General features: G+C 34.7%; 1 protein-coding gene across 2 annotated transcripts in view; it reads left to right on the top strand.

Moving 5' to 3' along the window:
* The window catches only part of PLS3 (plastin 3), a 91,931-nt gene that overhangs the window by 64,800 nt on the left and 9,873 nt on the right, over positions 1-17,258 (top strand). For both annotated transcript variants that reach the window (XM_039876618.1, XM_039876619.1), the window contains exons 3-8: positions 4,730-4,893; positions 10,510-10,639; positions 11,153-11,285; positions 12,811-12,892; positions 13,645-13,810; positions 15,663-15,805. In XM_039876618.1, the coding sequence (XP_039732552.1) occupies positions 4,730-4,893; positions 10,510-10,639; positions 11,153-11,285; positions 12,811-12,892; positions 13,645-13,810; positions 15,663-15,805 (818 nt within the window). The remainder of the gene's footprint in view (positions 1-4,729; positions 4,894-10,509; positions 10,640-11,152; positions 11,286-12,810; positions 12,893-13,644; positions 13,811-15,662; positions 15,806-17,258) is intronic.

Below are 17,258 nucleotides of genomic sequence, written 5' to 3'. Positions count from 1 at the left end.
GTGTGTGTGGTTTATGAGTCCTGTGTATTTAAATTTAGAATCACAGTGTATTAGAGCCAAAAAGGGACTTTAGAGATCATTTGATCCAAAGCATTCCTTTTATAAATGAGAAAACTAAGACCTGGAGAGGTGAATTGTGCAAATTAGTAGCCAAAGTGAAATTTGATCTTATGTCACATTACTCTCACTTATTGTGTCCCTTTGACCAGGCTGTGTATCTTTCACTATGCAACAGTAGCACTGAGTTCTGTTTTAACTTTTTAAAGAAATGAGAGAAACAGATCCATATATGCATGGGAGGTGTATTTAAACCCAAGAATTACATTCATCAAAAATTGCTAAAATTCTGCCACAGTGCTCTAAGTACTACTTTGTTCTTTTTAGCGACTGCAGGTATTGTTGATGGATTGATTTCTATATATAAACAGTTTACTAATAAAGTGTTTGATGTATGACCTTTAATAAATTCAAAGCAAAGAAAATGAAGATGTGCGCTAGGGGAATTAGATGCATTACCTTAAAGGAAATATAAGTGATTTTCAGAAGTGTTGGGTAGTTTGGGGATGGCGTTTTAAAAGCATAGAGATTTTAACTGATGGATTTTAAACGTAGTCACTTATATTTAAGAATATTTGTTTGACTTTAGAAGTATACTTCAATTAAAACTAAAGATAGAATTTCATCAGCCTTTAAAGCATTGGGGAAATGGTTTCATATAGGATAGTTAATATTTTAATAACTAGCAAAAACTGGCCAATATGAATTACACTTAGATCATGCTTAGGATAAAATCATATTTATAAAAATAAAAGTATGTTCTATAGCCTATACGAGCTTTTATGATCAGCTCCTTAACCTCATCTCTCACTTTCTCCTTTGCTCTCTCTGTACAAGTCATACTGGATCTTTGCTATTCCCAAACACACTGGTTACTACTCCACATCATAGACTTGGCATTTGCTATTTCCTTTACTTGCAGTCTCTTACCCCAGATAGCCACATGATTTGTTCCTTTACCTCATGTAAGTCTTCATTCAAATATAACCTCCTCAAAATGACAATCAAAAATATCTCCAGAAGTTTCTGAATGTCCCCTGGGGGACAAATCAGCCCCCAGTCGAACCCTTTACTGTGCTTTATTTTTCTTCATAACACTTATGTTATATTACATTATATTTTATCATCAAACCTCATGTTATATTTGCTTATTACTTGTCATTAGAGTGCAAGCTCTTTGACAGCAAGACTTTCTTTCATTGGTTGCAATATCCCCAATCCCAAGAGCAGTGCCTGGTACAGAGTTTATAATGCATCGAATAGATGAACTGTTCACAATACGTTTTCCTGAATTGTGCCGTGAACATCTTAGGTCATTTCTCTATTCAGGTCGTTTCCTTTTATTATAATAATTTATTATTATAATAAGGAATAAAAAACATTGTTGAATAGTAGGTATTTGAAATTGCTGGTGAAAGTCCAACTTTCTTTACTAAAAAAATATGCTCAAGTTATTACAATCCTCTGTACATTAACCCTCTTTACCAATAAAATAATTTTTGGTCTTTGGTAAGGTTTTTGTTTTCATTTTTAACAGTATTAGAATAGACATCATCATCACGTAGACACATACTCTATTAAAACTCTAGTAGCACAAACATTTTTTAAAGTTATCTATATAGTCATCTTAAACATTTGCTAACCCAGGACAGCAATTCTATTTTATTAACTCTATATTTAACTTGGACTAACATGTATTTATATTAACTCTTGAGAAAGTGGCAGTAGGGAGAAAAAAAATGGCGTAGACGATAAAGGCTCTGTCCGTCCCTCTAGCGACCAAATCAAAGTTGTGACAGAAACAAGGAGCAAACAGCAAGGAAAATCGCCTGGTATCTAGATGAACAAGCCATACAATTAGGGAGAAAACTAAGAAATCACCCTGCAACGGACAGAAGGTAGGCGGAGCAAGGACACGAATCTGCCCAGTCCTGAGCAGCTGAGTGGAACAGAGACTACAGCAGCAGCAGACACCTCTTAAAGGGGCCATGTCTGCGAGCAGACTTTCGCGGCGATGGACTTGCTCGCTCTGAGCACCAGTACCGATTCGGCCGCGCGCAGGAGGCACCAGGGACTTACAGAGAGACACCAAGTTGTCGGAGTGAGGGCCGAGGCAAGACTCGTGTGAACAGAAGTGCTGGCGGTATCCATTGTTCCTCTGTTGAGCGCCCCCCACTCCCAGTGTGCGGACTCAGCGCCGCCATAGTGGAGACTTCATCAAACTGGATAACAGAGGTCGCTCCGCCCAAAGGATTCACTGAAACTCCCTCTCCCAACTTGTAGCGACACCCAGGCCACATCCAGGTGTGTCCTCGCTTAGTCAGGTGCCCCTTGCTGAGCAGCGCCTAGACTCACACTGGTGGCGGCTGACTTCGGATTCTGGCGTGGCTTTTTGAGGCAATTATAAGCACAGCATCTGTGGATTGCTTGCTGAATCTTAACAGGTGGCTCCGGAGGGGCACAGGCTGGAGCTAAACTTGATCGGCAGCTGAACCCCTCTCAGGACTGTGCCACTGGACACGTACCACACAAAGCTGCCCTAACAAGACTGGGAGACTTGACAGCTTTGCTTAATACATAGAAACAGACACAGAAAGGCAGCTAAAATGGGAAGACGAAGAAGCAGAAACCATATGAAAGAACAAAACAGAGATCCAGGAACAATGGAGTCAAGCAACCTAACAGATGCAGAATTCAAAACACTGATTATAAAGATGCTCAATGAACTTATGGGAAGTGTAGATGAATTCAGTGAGAACTTCAACAAAGAGATAAAGAAAAACATAAAAATGGAAATGGAAATTATAAAAGGGAACCAGTCAGAAATGAAGAACACATTATCTGAGATGAGAAGTATATTAAATGGAATAAACAAAGTGAATAAAGAAGAGGATCAAATGACCTATACAGAGGATGGGAAAGCCAAGGACACTCAATTAGAATGGCAAGAAAAAAGAACCCAAGACTATAATAATAATTTAAGGAGCCTATGGGACACTATTCGAGGTAAAAATATCTGTGTCATAAGGGTACCTGAAGGAAAACAAGATGTTGAAGAGCTATTTGAAGAAATAATGATGGAAAATTTCCCTAACCTGGTGAAGGAAATACACATAAATCCTCAGGAAACTCATAGAGCCGGCCCCCCAAAATGAACCCAAAGAGTCCCACACCAAGACACATCATAATTAATATGCCAGAGGTTGAATACAAAGAGAGAATCTTAAAAGCAGCAAGAGAAAAGCAGTTAGTTACCTACAAGGGAGCACCCATAAGACTGGCAGCTGATTTCTCAAAAGAAACTATGCAGGACTTGGCACAAAATATTCGACGTGAGGAAAACCCAGGATCAACAACCAAGAATACTTTATCCAGCAAAGCTATCATTTAGAGTCGAAGGACAGATGAAGAGTCAGACAAAATAAGTTAAAGCGGAATTATCGCACCAAGCCAGTACATAGGAATGTTAAAGGAATTTTTAAAAAAAAAAAAACATGTATCAAAAACAGGAATAAAGAATGGTAATAACTACATTCCTTTCAAGTTACCTCCAATGGAAAAGAATTAAGGGTTCCAACCCAAAGATAGAATGGCCAAATGGATAAGAAAACAAGACCCCTACATATGCTGCCTACGAGAGAATCACTTCAGATTAAAAGGCACACGGATACTTAAAGGAAGGGGATGGAAATAGATATTGCCGTGATGGACCTAGAGGGTATTGCGCTAAATAAAATGGGTCAGACAGAGAAAGACAAATATCGCATGATTTCTTATACATGTGGAATCTAAAGAACAAAATCATCAACAACAACAAAAGCAAAAATAAACTCATAGATACAGAGAATATTTAGAGGGATACTAGATGGGAGGGGTGTTGTGGGGGGCAAAGAAAGGCAAAGGGTTTAAGAGGTCCAAATGGATAGTTGCAGAATAGACATGGAGATGTAGGGTATAGCATGGGGAAGATGGTTAATAATGTTGTAATAAATATGTGAGGAGGAAGAAGGGCACTAGATTTAGTGGGGTGATCACTTTGCGAGTTATGTGGATCTCTGATCACTATGCTATACAACTGAAACTGGTATATGATTTTATGCCAACTATAATTGAAAAAACTCATTGAATTGTACAATGTAAATACAAGCAACTAATTGTCTATTATATTTCAGTAAAGACAAAAAAAGAAAGTGGCACTGAAAATGATAGCTTAATTTCAGCTGTGCTTTGTAATATAATCAGCATTAATTCAAAAAAACTATTAAACTAATGGAAGAATAAGGAACATAAAATATCTAAATAGCTGTAGTTGAATTTGTTTTATACTATGGCAGTGCTCTATAGGTGTACAATCTACTAATTCTTTTAACTTAGCTTCATGATTTAATACTGATTTTATTAAACAACTATGCTTTCTTAATATTTGGGTCACTATTTTTAAGCAGTTACTTACACACTGTTTAGTATACAGGATATATGATGTAAACCTTGCTCTTTCTGTTAAAATTTGCATTTCTCTTTTCAAAAACTTCAGCTACCACACAATAAGAAAGTAAAAAAATTATATTTAGGTGAACTTTTGAACTGAGCCTCAAACGAAGAAAAATAATAGGTTTATTTATTTCTCCTAAAACTTTTTTTCCTTTTTTGCTTGCTCTTCTTTTTTACAAAGATCTCAACAGCAATGGATTCATTTGTGACTATGAACTTCACGAGCTTTTCAAAGAAGCTAATATGCCATTACCAGGATATAAAGTGAGAGAAATTATTCAAAAACTCATGCTAGATGGTGACAGGAATAAAGATGGGAAGATAAGTTTCGACGAATTTGTTTATGTAAGTATATGGAAATCCACCATTTTTAGAGGTAATGATTGTTCTTTTGTCTAAAGGGATCCTATAGTTATAAGTACCATTATATTAAGTTCCTACATATATTGTATTAGTACTGTTATAACTAATAACATTTTGCTCATTTCACCCACTAAATTTAGTTAGTTCTTTTAGCCATTAGAATATCTTAAGAAAAGAATTGAAAAAAAGAGCACTGACATAATCAAAGATATAACATATTGTTCACTGTGCAAGGTGAAAAATCTCCTTTGGGGCTTCATTAAAGGGCATTTTTCAAGGTGCTAAATGACATCCTGGAAGTGCTTTTTCTCCCTCCCTTGGTGAACAGTATGCTCCCAAAATTTAATGATACACCCTGACTCACAGTGTTGGAAGCTTCCGTAGTTAACCTTTCTGATTAAAAAGATGTTAGTTATTCTGTGATAGTAGTATTTAACCATACCATTTTCTCTAGGATGATAATTTTGATAATTAAAAGTTAAAACATATATTTTTAGTCTATTAGAAGAGGCATTTAAAAATTTTGTATACTTCTCTAGTGTAATAAAATACTCTGCAAGGTTAGAGGCTGATTTCTTAATTCTTTGATCCCCAGGCACCTGGTTTATTGTTCTATACTCAGTGCTTGGAGATTGTATGTGCAGTACTTACTATTGAATCCTAATGCTTTTAGCTGCTAGTGAGTGAGGTCTAGATTTTCTAGACATATGCCATTTTCAATCCATATTAATTGACAAAGTATTTGAGATGTATGTTAAAGAATAGCTGTTGCCGCTTTCCTCAATTAAGAACACTCTTAAGATTTTATTGTTTTTATTTATTATTAATACCAATTTTGACTAGTTCTAATTAGGTTTTCCTTACAGTATATATTGCAAATAGGTAATTAGTGCCTAATACTTATCACACTTCCTAGCACTCTTGTCCTCCTTTTTCATGTTTTTTTTCCCTCTCTTTAGTTCCCCTCCTTCCACCCCTGACCCACGAATGTTGCCATTTCCCCTTAAGAACTGGATCTCTGAAGGCAGGGCATCTCCTCCCACACACTTGCAGTGTGCACCCGAGGCCTGGCACATCCAGTGTATGGTTCGTGGCTCCAACTGCGGCACGAACCCAGGACCTTCTGCATGTAAAGCAGACATGCTAACCACTACGCTATGGAGCTACCCCCCTTCATGGTTTATTTTTGCCCCAAGACACCTAAAATGATAACATTACCCTGTCAGTTACTGCAGAACTGAACACATCAGAACTGAAATTCTGATGTGTTCTCTCCGATTAGAATTAACCCCTTTAAGAATACCTAAGAGTTCAAAGAAGCAAATTAATTAATGATGTCTATCTACTCAGCTGAAAGCATTTGGGGGGCAGGGGAGGTCGTTATTGTTTTTAAAATGCAGACATATGTCGTAATTATAATGATATTGTTCTTGCCATCTTCTTTTGAAATTTCTTCCTCACAATTTTTATCTCCAGTTATTGCCAAAGCCTTTTGTTTTGAATTCTGTGTTCAAAAGTAAGTTGCAGTTGACTTGCAATATAATCACTTGCATGTCCTCTGATGTATAACTTGCTCACCTTGTAACTGCATGTTTAATTATGAATTTAAATCAGCTTAGAGGAGTAGTTAATGATGACTGGTTTTTAAAATATAATTTGATGCTCAGAATTTTTTAATCTAGAAAGAACAGATTTAAATCGTTAAGATTTGCAGTGTGCTGGTATTGTTAAAGGACAAAATTATGAAAGTGTCTTTGAGAAAAATGTTCTTAGGGAAATACTTAATTTTGTATATTTTGAAACGTTGCAGATTCCACATAGCTGTTTGTGGCCTCTAAGTGAGGAGATGTGATTACCTTAGTATATTCTTAAAAAGTAATATGCATAACAATTTTGGCATCGCCAGGGATTTTTAAAATAAAATATTAATAAAGACATTTTAAGTTAAAGTGTACATTTTAGAAGAGAAAGGAATCAATACATTTATACTCCTTCATTTTTCAAATTAAAACCAAAAAAAAAACCAAAACACCCTAGTTTTCTGAAAAAGGAAGTGATGTGCCCGACATTATACAGGGAATTAGTGGCTTTTTCCAGTTACCTCCCTTTTATTCAAGAAATTTGAAATATGAAGGACAGTAAAATAACCTGCCTAAAGTTTCACAATGATACCATCATGACTGTACTGAAAGAAAGATGGGTGTCTAACCAAATGTCTATCCACTCCCATCTGCTTTGTCATCAATGGAACATCTTACAAATTGTCAAACAACACATGAGCAGATCTTAGTTACCTGAGAAAGAGGAAGCGCATTATTTCTGTCAGGTATTAACATAAGGAAATAGAAATAAAATAAACATGTTCTTGCATGTTAGTTTTTTGTTTTTCATTTAAATTGCTGCTTACAAGTTGCTAATTGCAAACCAGGCTACAAACAAAAGCAGTTTGTTAATTTTGGAGAAGAAAAGAGTCCCCAAATTATATGTAAACTTCAAATGTTAAAATTAAATTTCATACTCTGATTTTGTTTCTTCAAAGTATTTTAAAACTAAATTACTGGGTTTTTATACTTACAAGATAATAGTGGTTTTTTCCCTACATCTGCAAAAAGACTGGTATGGCAATAAGTTCTTTCATCAGAGATGTATGCATTAAACTCTTATTTTCACAGCAAGAAACTTGCTCTTGCTTAATGGAAATAAGTTGTTGACCTGTTTTAGGGCTTTTATTAATAGTACCGACCTGATGGGATTAAATGACTTCATATAAGTAAAGTGCTAAGAACAGTGCCAAGCATATAAAGTACTATATAGGTGTTAGTTGTTGGTAGTTATTTCTATTTTTTTTTTAAAGAGCAGTGTTCTCTTGCTATTATTACTAAGTTTAGGCCTATAAGAGATTCCAATAAAAGTAAAAAACTAAACCTGCTTCTTTTGAAACAAGCCTCAAACACTGGAAGCCAGTCAACGTGTTTTTGCAGTTCTTTCTGAAATCTTTCCTTCTTAAGTCCTATGCCTCTGGATTTCTTAAGTTTGGCCACTAGTTCTGTGCTGAGCTAGAAAGGAGATGAAACTTTTAAAAGGAGTAAGAAACATATATTTCATGAAAGAGACTAGAAAAGATCTATAGAACCAGAGTGAGTAGTGCACACCAGGAGTCTGTTCACACGTGATAAAGCGAGTCCTTCTTCTTTGAGGGAAAACAGCACTAAACAGTGAGCTCATTAGTATCACAATGGGTAGCTTTGAAAAGATTCATTGAGAAGTCTCCATCACAGTAGTTGGCCTTGTATTATCTCTGATTTCGGAGATTCTTGTTAAGCCAAGGCTTATGATACTCAAATAGCTTTTATCATCCACTGGAGCAATTTCTTTTCTAAAGTAGAAAATAAAATGTAAATTCTCATATAGTGAATCAATTTAATGGATACATAAATCTTCAATTATCTCTTAATTTTTTGAATCTAAGGAACAAAGGAAAATACTGCAAAACTGAAAATTTGAGCTTGGTTGTAATAATTTCAAAAAATATTTAGAAAATGAAGGTCATGTAACTTCTAAGACAATTGAAAATTAACTAATGTAATTGCAAATTTGCGTGTCATTTCTAAGCATCAGGAGTTTAACTACAGCTATGTAAATAACTGCATTACAATATCATACAGCAGACATTATTTTATTATTATTATTATTATTGTTATTATTATTATTATTATTATTACTACTACTACTATCTGTAGTCCTTTTCCATGATATATATAAATTTGGATTTCTTTTTCAGCTGAAATTGTGATCATAGAAAGGACCTAATTTTTAGAAGCAAATGATTCTTGAGGCAAAAATATAATAAGAAAAATAATTTTTCATATGTCATAGTAACATTTTAGACACTTTTTTTGTCATTCTGGTGATTTACAGTATGTCAGTCATGACAAAATGTACACATTTTAGGTTTTAATTTACTGGACAATATTTTACTAAATGAAATAGAGTTCAGAATGAGGTAGAATAGTGAATATTGTTTTTTCACTGAGCAGATGCATAGTTATCAAAGGAGGATTTATTGGAACAAAATGCATCACAGTTAAGACTGCTGCATTCCCAGGTCACAGTTTTGTTGTATAGTCTTGGCTTGGAAGTTAAGATAAATTAAACGAAATTAAAGTTGGACTAAAAAAATCAGAGCATAAATAAAATTTTAATAATTTGAAAATTACCCAAAGTGCATGAATCAGCTTCACACTATTGATATTTAACAGGAGTCAAGGATTTGAGGAAGCCAGAGAGGAATTTTCATTGGCTGTGTGCAATATTTAGAGTAGTCACTGTGTATGTGTGTCTATATACATAGACAGACATAGACACATGCACACACACATCCATTCTAAAATTCTACCTCTGAAATTACAGGTATAGCACGAAATACCAGCTATAGAGATTGAGTAAACTTGATTTTGTAAAAGTTGCTGCTTACTATTTTCCTAAATAAATTTGGGTTTGTAAGTGCAAATAAAGTCAGGATTTAAGAAAGATAACAGGAAAAGATGACTTTGTGGTAGGGCTGCTGATAGCACCTACAGCAACTTTTCTACCAGTTATAAAAAGTCACTTTCTAGGCGGATTCATTATGAAAAGATGGAAAGACTAAATGTAAAAAGGCACTCCTGCTTTCTGTCTGACACAGTCTTATGCTAGACATAAGGCAGGCCTGGTTAGTGGAGCATGGGCTAGATTTCAGCTTCTATTCATGGTTACTCTCCCAAATATAACCTGTTCTATGAACTTAAGATGTAGGCTGCACCTTCCGAGATATGTATGTGTGTATGTACTTATCAATAATGCTAAAGGCCTCTGAGTTATTTCCTATTTGTTCAGCAACTTTTTCACTAGGGTCATAAGTTTCTTTTGATAAGTGCACTTATGTGTTATAAATACCTTTTAAAGAAGTTTTTATGAAGATGCTACCCCTTGCTCTTGTTTTGCTATCAGTGGCTAATTTAGCCATGCACATTGGTAGATCAGGAACAAATTTGGGGTTACATAATCTCCAGTATTTAAGAAATATATAGACAGTTCTTGTTTTACTATCAGTGGCTAATTTAGCCATGCACATTGGTAGATCAGGAACAAATTTGGGGTTACATAAACTCCAGTATTTAAGAAATATGTAGACAGTTCTTTATTTATTATACCAATAAATAGGTTTTTTGGTTGAGTCATAAATTTTCATCTTTCTTTGCACTGAATTGTGGTTAAAGACCTTTTCTCTCCAGTAAAAGAATAAAGCCTTCCTTGTTCATAGAAAATTAACAGATTTACCTATGTCTTTGAACCACACTAGTCTTTGGCTTAAAGCAGATTCAATGCATGTGGCACTTAATGTTTTTGACAAGTGTGTGCAATTGACTTTCTGGCACTTCATTTTCAGTAGCAATATTGTTGTACTTGCTTAGCATTTTAAAATCTCAAACCTAGTTTTCCATATCTTTTAATGCTCATCATCTATGGGGAAAATTTTAAGTGATCAGTATAAAAGAAGATAAATATGCTTTATTCTACATAATTAATTGTGAATCAACAATATGTTTTAATTAATAGATTTTCCAAGAAGTAAAAAGCAGTGATATTGCCAAAACCTTCCGCAAAGCAATCAACAGGAAAGAAGGGATTTGTGCTCTGGGAGGAACTTCAGAGCTGTCCAGTGAAGGAACACAGCATTCTTACTCAGGTAACAGTTTCATGTGTGTTAAGTTAACATAATGAACTAAGTATGGTGCATTCTATAATATCAAGGAGGGGTTCTAGATTAACATTGCCTCCCAATTAAGAATATAGTAGAGATCCCTTGCAACATGTATTTGGACTTGTGACTAATACTTGTCATAAAGGCATTTTAAGTTTTTATTGTATGGCTTTGTTAACTTTCAAGAGACATGATACAACAATATATGCAATGACAAGCTTTATTATAGTAGAGTTCTACAGTAATATAAAAATAATTTTTAAATAATTTTGTAACTAAATTCTCTAAGAATCAGTTAACTCTGCCCTGCCCTTTTTGTTAATTTTGTAATTCCTAATAGCTACCGGGTTGCATTCAAGTGTCTGGATGTCCAAAGAGGATAACCACATATTTGTGACACATTAATGTTCAACATTACTAAACAACTATTTTAGGATTTAAAGTCAAATATTTAACCTAGAGTATGAACTGATTTCTTGTGATTCAACATAATTTTAGAGGAAGAAAAATATGCTTTTGTTAACTGGATAAACAAAGCTTTGGAAAATGATCCTGATTGCCGACATGTTATACCAATGAACCCAAATACTGATGACCTGTTCAAAGCTGTTGGTGATGGAATTGTGCTTTGGTAAGATGTTGGCTTATTTTATATCCAGATTTCCAAAGATGGTATTCCACATAATTGATGTATTTGTTTCTGGATACTTGACAACTTCGTCTTGGGAAATCGAATTGAAAATTGGTTCTGCCCATTTCATTTCATCTCTAGGTCTGTCCATGAAAGTACCACCAAAATGTGAATCTAAAACTCAGTCATTTAGCCTGGGAGCCTCATTATAAGGAAGCTCTCGGCTTCCAATTTCTTCTCACCACCTGAGCAAGTAGAGTATTACAACTTCGTTGAACATAAGTATGCCAGTATCTCTTTATTTTAAAGTATGATAGCTTCCCAAAAGGAAACAGGCTGCTCTTCAATTCTCACTCTCCAAGTACTTATTTCTGAAAAATGCATTTGTCACTGCTGCTGCCCCAGAGCCACCAGTATCTTGGTAGAAATGAAATAAGATTATCAGTATTTTGTCAGCTGATGCTTCTGTTGATAGAGGCCATGTAGCACAGGAGTTAAAAGCATGCCCCATAATCAGTCTGCCAGGGTTCATATTCAGGCCCTGCTACTTGGTAGCTGTGTGACTGTAATCAAGATTTCAGCCCCAATGCATTTTACTTTCCATCTACTATGATCCCTGTATTATTATACTTACCTCACAGGGCTGTTGTGAACAGTATTTGACTACATATTCTATTGCTTAGAACAGTGCAATAGATATATTTTAGATTACAGTGTGCAATACATAAAATTCCCTTTTTTTGCAATAAGGTCATTTTGCCTTGTTTGAAAAGCTGATTTAAAAAATGTAAGATATCCCCTGTTTTATCATTTATAGACACTAAAGAAATAATTCCCCATGTGTTTTAATAAAGATAATAATATGGTACTATTGATTTAATATTTAAATTTTGCATGAAAAGCAGCATGGTTTTTTTCCTATGCAGAATAACATGTTTTAGGGCATTATAAATATCTAAAATGTTAGAGTCTAACACCAAATTTTAACCAAATCAAAATCTTCCTAATAAGTCACAGATTCTAGCCTAATTAACATAACCTTTTTTTGTCTCTCACCACTACCTCATAATTTTGGCATGCAATAAATATTTGGTGAATGAAAGAATCTCATGCTTAACTAATTTTACCTCTTCGTGGATAAATGGCAATTTTTAATCATGAATTATATAATCTAGAAGAGACTCAATTTCAGTGTGGGATTTTGTCTGTTTTTAACATTTATTCAAGGTTTTTCTCAAATATTCAAGTTATTCATCCTTATAAAAGAATGTGGAAAATAAAAATAAAATAAAATAAAATGAGAAAATATGCTCCAATCCCCAACTCAGAAGTACTCAACTACTGTAAACATTTTAGTCTTTTTTTAATTTGCACTTTTCATATATATAATTTTTAGATCAACATGATAAAAGTCATATACTGCATTTATTTTTTCAAATTTCATGTGACATAAACCTTAAAATGTTTGCAAATATTTACAGACTCTTTGCGAATAAGTCAACTCATTGTTAAATTTTTGTTTCAGTAAAATGATCAATCTTTCAGTTCCTGATACAATTGATGAAAGAGCAATCAACAAGAAGAAACTTACACCCTTCATCATTCAGGTATGCATTGTTCTCCCCTCCTTCTTCCATGAAACTACTAATTGAGGACCTGTTCTACAGACCATAGGCTCTGCACTTGTGTCTTATCACTTAATTCTTACAACTCTGAGTTTCAGATTATTATCTAGATTTTACAGAGAAGAGAGCTGAAACACAAAAGTTTCTGATCTTGCCTGAAGTTAATTATGGAACTGAAGTTCAAATCAAATTCCAAAGCCCTATGTTCTTTTCAATACACATTGTATTCAAACATATAGAAATAAGCAAATATATTTAAGCTCTTGATTAATTAGCACATTTAAGGATGGAACACTTTTTCTTTTAAGTGGGTATTAGACTGACAGCAAAATTCCCTCCAGCAAGAACACCTCTTAGGAGATTGAGAACTTCTGAACCTCCTTCAGTTATGTGCAATAGACCTCTCATTAGGCATTTTAAGAAATATGACACTTAAACCACATGGATATACTTACTCTAGTTACTCAGCCTTTTCCTTTAGTACTTCCAAAAGGACTGAATAAAAATACCAAGTTCCCATGGAATTCTGAAAAGGACAGTAGCAATAAGGTTGAGATTTGTTTTAGCCGTGCTTTCAATAGCAATGTCTGAAATTTGTTTTCTGTGGATCATGTATGGCTAAAATTAATACAGGTTTTAATTTCCTCATTGAGTTATTTTCAGTGAAGGAAGAAGTACACTCCTAAAAAAATGTAAAGGTCAATAAGCAGGTGCTTAAATTGACTGTCTTGCAGGAAAACTTGAATTTGGCACTGAACTCTGCTTCTGCCATTGGGTGTCATGTTGTGAACATTGGTGCAGAGGATTTGCGGGCTGGGAAACCTCATCTGGTTTTAGGATTGCTTTGGCAGATCATTAAGATCGGTTTGTTCGCTGACATTGAATTAAGCAGGAATGAAGGTAATGGAACACAGTTGTTAATTTGAAAGTTGTTTATTGGTTATTTTCTTCTAGTCATGCAGACTGTCATGCTTTCACTTAATTGAGGTAATTAGGTGATAACAAGAATTAACATAAGGTAATGCTATAGTGTTATTGAGGAAAATAGCCTAATTATAACTTTCTTCTTTAGTAGTAATTAACATTTGTCTGACACTTTAGAATTCATTTTGCAATAAAGACACAAAAGCACAGAGAGTTTAAGGAACTTTCCCAAGGTCCCAAAACTGCTATCTATTCTTTTCTGCTTTGTCCACCAAACCCCCACCCCATTACCACCCTTAGCTCTACCACTGTGCACCATCTCCTATTATTTTTAATTATTTTTATATTCTATCATAGATTTAGAACTCTTAAAAATATTCTAACCTGCCCTTGATGGTCTCATACTTCCTGAACCAGCAAAGCATTATCCTGTTTACAGCATAGGTTTGTAAATCACAACATGGATTTGTAGAATTTATAACCACGTGCAGTACAAGTGCCATGGGATCCTAGGAAGTACTACACTATCCTTTCCCTATGAAGTTTAAAATAGTAAGCACCACTGCAAATCTTCATATTTTATTCCAGAAATCATCATCTCAATCCTCAGTTACTTTTGGGAAAGAATATTGAGGTTCTCAGTATTTTCAAGGTCTCAGAATATCTGTCAGCAGTCTTATTTTGCACATTTTTATCCATTATAAGATTTTTTTGCACTTTCAAGAATATATTGCACTTATACTTTCAATCCACTCAAAGGTACCTATACTTGAACAAGTACAGTTTTTCTAATTGCTGGCCTTTTTCACAGTGGTGTTTGTCTTGTTAAAAGAGATGAAGTCCATTGAAAAAGGAAAGGGAGGCAACATAGAAAAATTACATTGGCTCATGTAATAAATCAAGTAATTTATCTTTGACATGGTCTCAGGTACATAGATGTCAGGCTCTTTGACCTTTTAAAGCCTTTGACTTGGCAGAGATGAGGAGCAGAAGTAGGATTTTGTGCAATTGAACATGCTGCCTCTGTCCTCACTTAAATCCCTCAGTGCCAAAGTCACATGGTGTGAAGCGCAGAATCTATGAAAGATGAAATTTTCCTGATATAGGTATTTCATAGACGTCTTCAGAAATCAGGTGGTTTCAGTCTTCTTATTCAATATAAATCTATTTTATAAGGTAATTATTGCATAAGGACTACACAACTTCTTCATAAAACAATGCTTAAATTTAAATAATTCTCTATGCAAACACCCAGCCTCTACTTAACATTTATGGGAATATTTACAAAAAAAAAATCCCTCAGCTTCTTCCACGCATCCAATTCAGCAATGAAGTCTTATTGAACAAATTTTACATGTTAGATGCTATGGAAAATGTGAAGTTGAATTATATTTCTTTAAAAATGTGTTAATTATACTTAAATATAACCGTCATAGTGTTTCTATGCTCCTTTAGTCAAAAAAAAAAGTAAAAGTTTCTACAATTTTAAATGTCATCCCCCAAATCTCTGATTATAATATTATTAAACAAGGGCAATTTATGTAAATATATGACATAATGTGAAAATGTTCATCTTAAAAGCTGTAATTTATTTGTTATTTAGAATATGAAGAATAATAAAGAAAAGAAGAAATTATAGCATTGTATAGTTGCTGTGTACTCTCATCAGATTATCTACTTATATTTATCTTTTATTAGACTATGAGTACATGAAAACAAAAAACTAGGTCATACTGGTTTTTGCACTAACAATGTCAAAAGACTGAATGAACTTATAACGGCCATTATCATATAATTTATTGGTCGTGCATTTCTTTTTTTCTTACAGCCTTGGCTGCTTTACTTAGAGATGGTGAGACTTTGGAGGAGCTTATGAAATTGTCTCCAGAAGAGCTACTGCTTAGATGGGCCAACTTTCATTTGGAAAATTCGGGCTGGCAAAAAATCAACAACTTTAGTGCTGACATCAAGGTAACTATGCAAAGAACAATAGCACTTCAGGTGGTATGTAATGATTTGAGAGATTTCATCCCAGCTTAACAGAGAGAAAATCCTACCAGTATATTACCAAGCCTTGTTCCTTCTTGCCCAGATGGTAGATTTCAGTAGAGAGATGGAGCCAAGTAAGTAAGGAGCATGCACATCAAGTCTAGCTTTCATTTTGTGGAAAAGAGTGAAAACATACGGTCCCAGCATTTTATATTCTGTTTATTTTTAAATATGGAGTAGAAAATGATGGGCCATGACTATTCTATTCCTAACTTCCTTTTCTAGGCTTCAGTGTACCTGTTAGTAAATATCTAGGAGAGAGAAGGAGCCTCAAGATCCCCCTTCCACTTTCTTATTTGCCTCCTCTCCTGTCATATGTTCCCACCTTTAGACATTGAGTTCTTCAGAGTACTGATGTCTCTGTCTCCTATCTCAGCCTTTGCCACAGTTCCCTCCTACTAAGCCCACCTCTAACACAACACCTGGCACATAAAAGACCTACAAAGATTCCTTGTGTTGAATCGAATTCTGGAGCTTACTGCTCACCATGACCAGTAGGGGAAAACTAGCAAAGGAGGGAGACATTGGTAGCATTCCTATACCACGTGTTACCCTTGGCTTCAGGGAGAGAGGGCCAAAATTATCATAGCAGATATTGTGGAATTCTCATTAACTGACTGGACTCTCAAAATCCAGATGTTGGGACATAGGGAACAACCTCAAAAATCTTCACCAGATGTCACTGACCAGCAGGGCTATGAAAACAATAGACTGTGATAATATCAATTTATTCAGGAGTGAGAGGGAGTAATGAGATATTTACACTACTGACTTCATGGATAACCCCAAAATTATGAGACAAATTGGCCCTACCCCTTCTTTTAACTTGCACAACGTTTGGCCTGCCATATTTTGCTTCATATATTAGATATGTTCTTGAAAACCATTCGTAAGTGAATTTTATGTTCTGGCATGTATTTTAAATGTACAAAAGGAAATTTTACTTGAATATGAAGCCTGCTTTGAATATTTTTAAAAAGCAAAGGATTGTTCAGTAATGTGTAAAGGAACATCCAATTTATCTGTATTCAAGTTCAAATTTTCACCTGCAAAGCCCTTTTCAAGGTAGTAAATACAAACTATGCTGGGTTTGCTCTTTACCTGTTCTTCTCCAATGCATAGGATTAGATTATGAATTATTTCTGCACCTTTAGTAGGTAATTGTTAATGAAAGCATAATCACAACTGTCGTGCACTATTAGAAGGAAGTAAATCCTGTGACCACAAATGGTAGGATCTGTGTTTGCATTTCATGAATTGCTTTGAAATGGCTTCTACTCACCTGATTTCCTCCATACTTAGAATAATTTATGGCACTGTGTATCAAACTCACTTGAGTAGCTTGTTTAAGATGCAGCTTTCTGGGCAGCTCCCA

Source organism: Pteropus medius, unplaced genomic scaffold (genome assembly GCF_902729225.1).
Source record: "Pteropus medius unplaced genomic scaffold, Ma_sr-lr_union100, whole genome shotgun sequence".
In the NCBI taxonomy this organism is placed as follows: Eukaryota; Metazoa; Chordata; class Mammalia; order Chiroptera; family Pteropodidae; genus Pteropus; species Pteropus medius.
The sequence above is the reverse complement of the archived record's forward strand: the minus strand, read 5'-3'. Positions and strand labels throughout refer to the sequence as shown.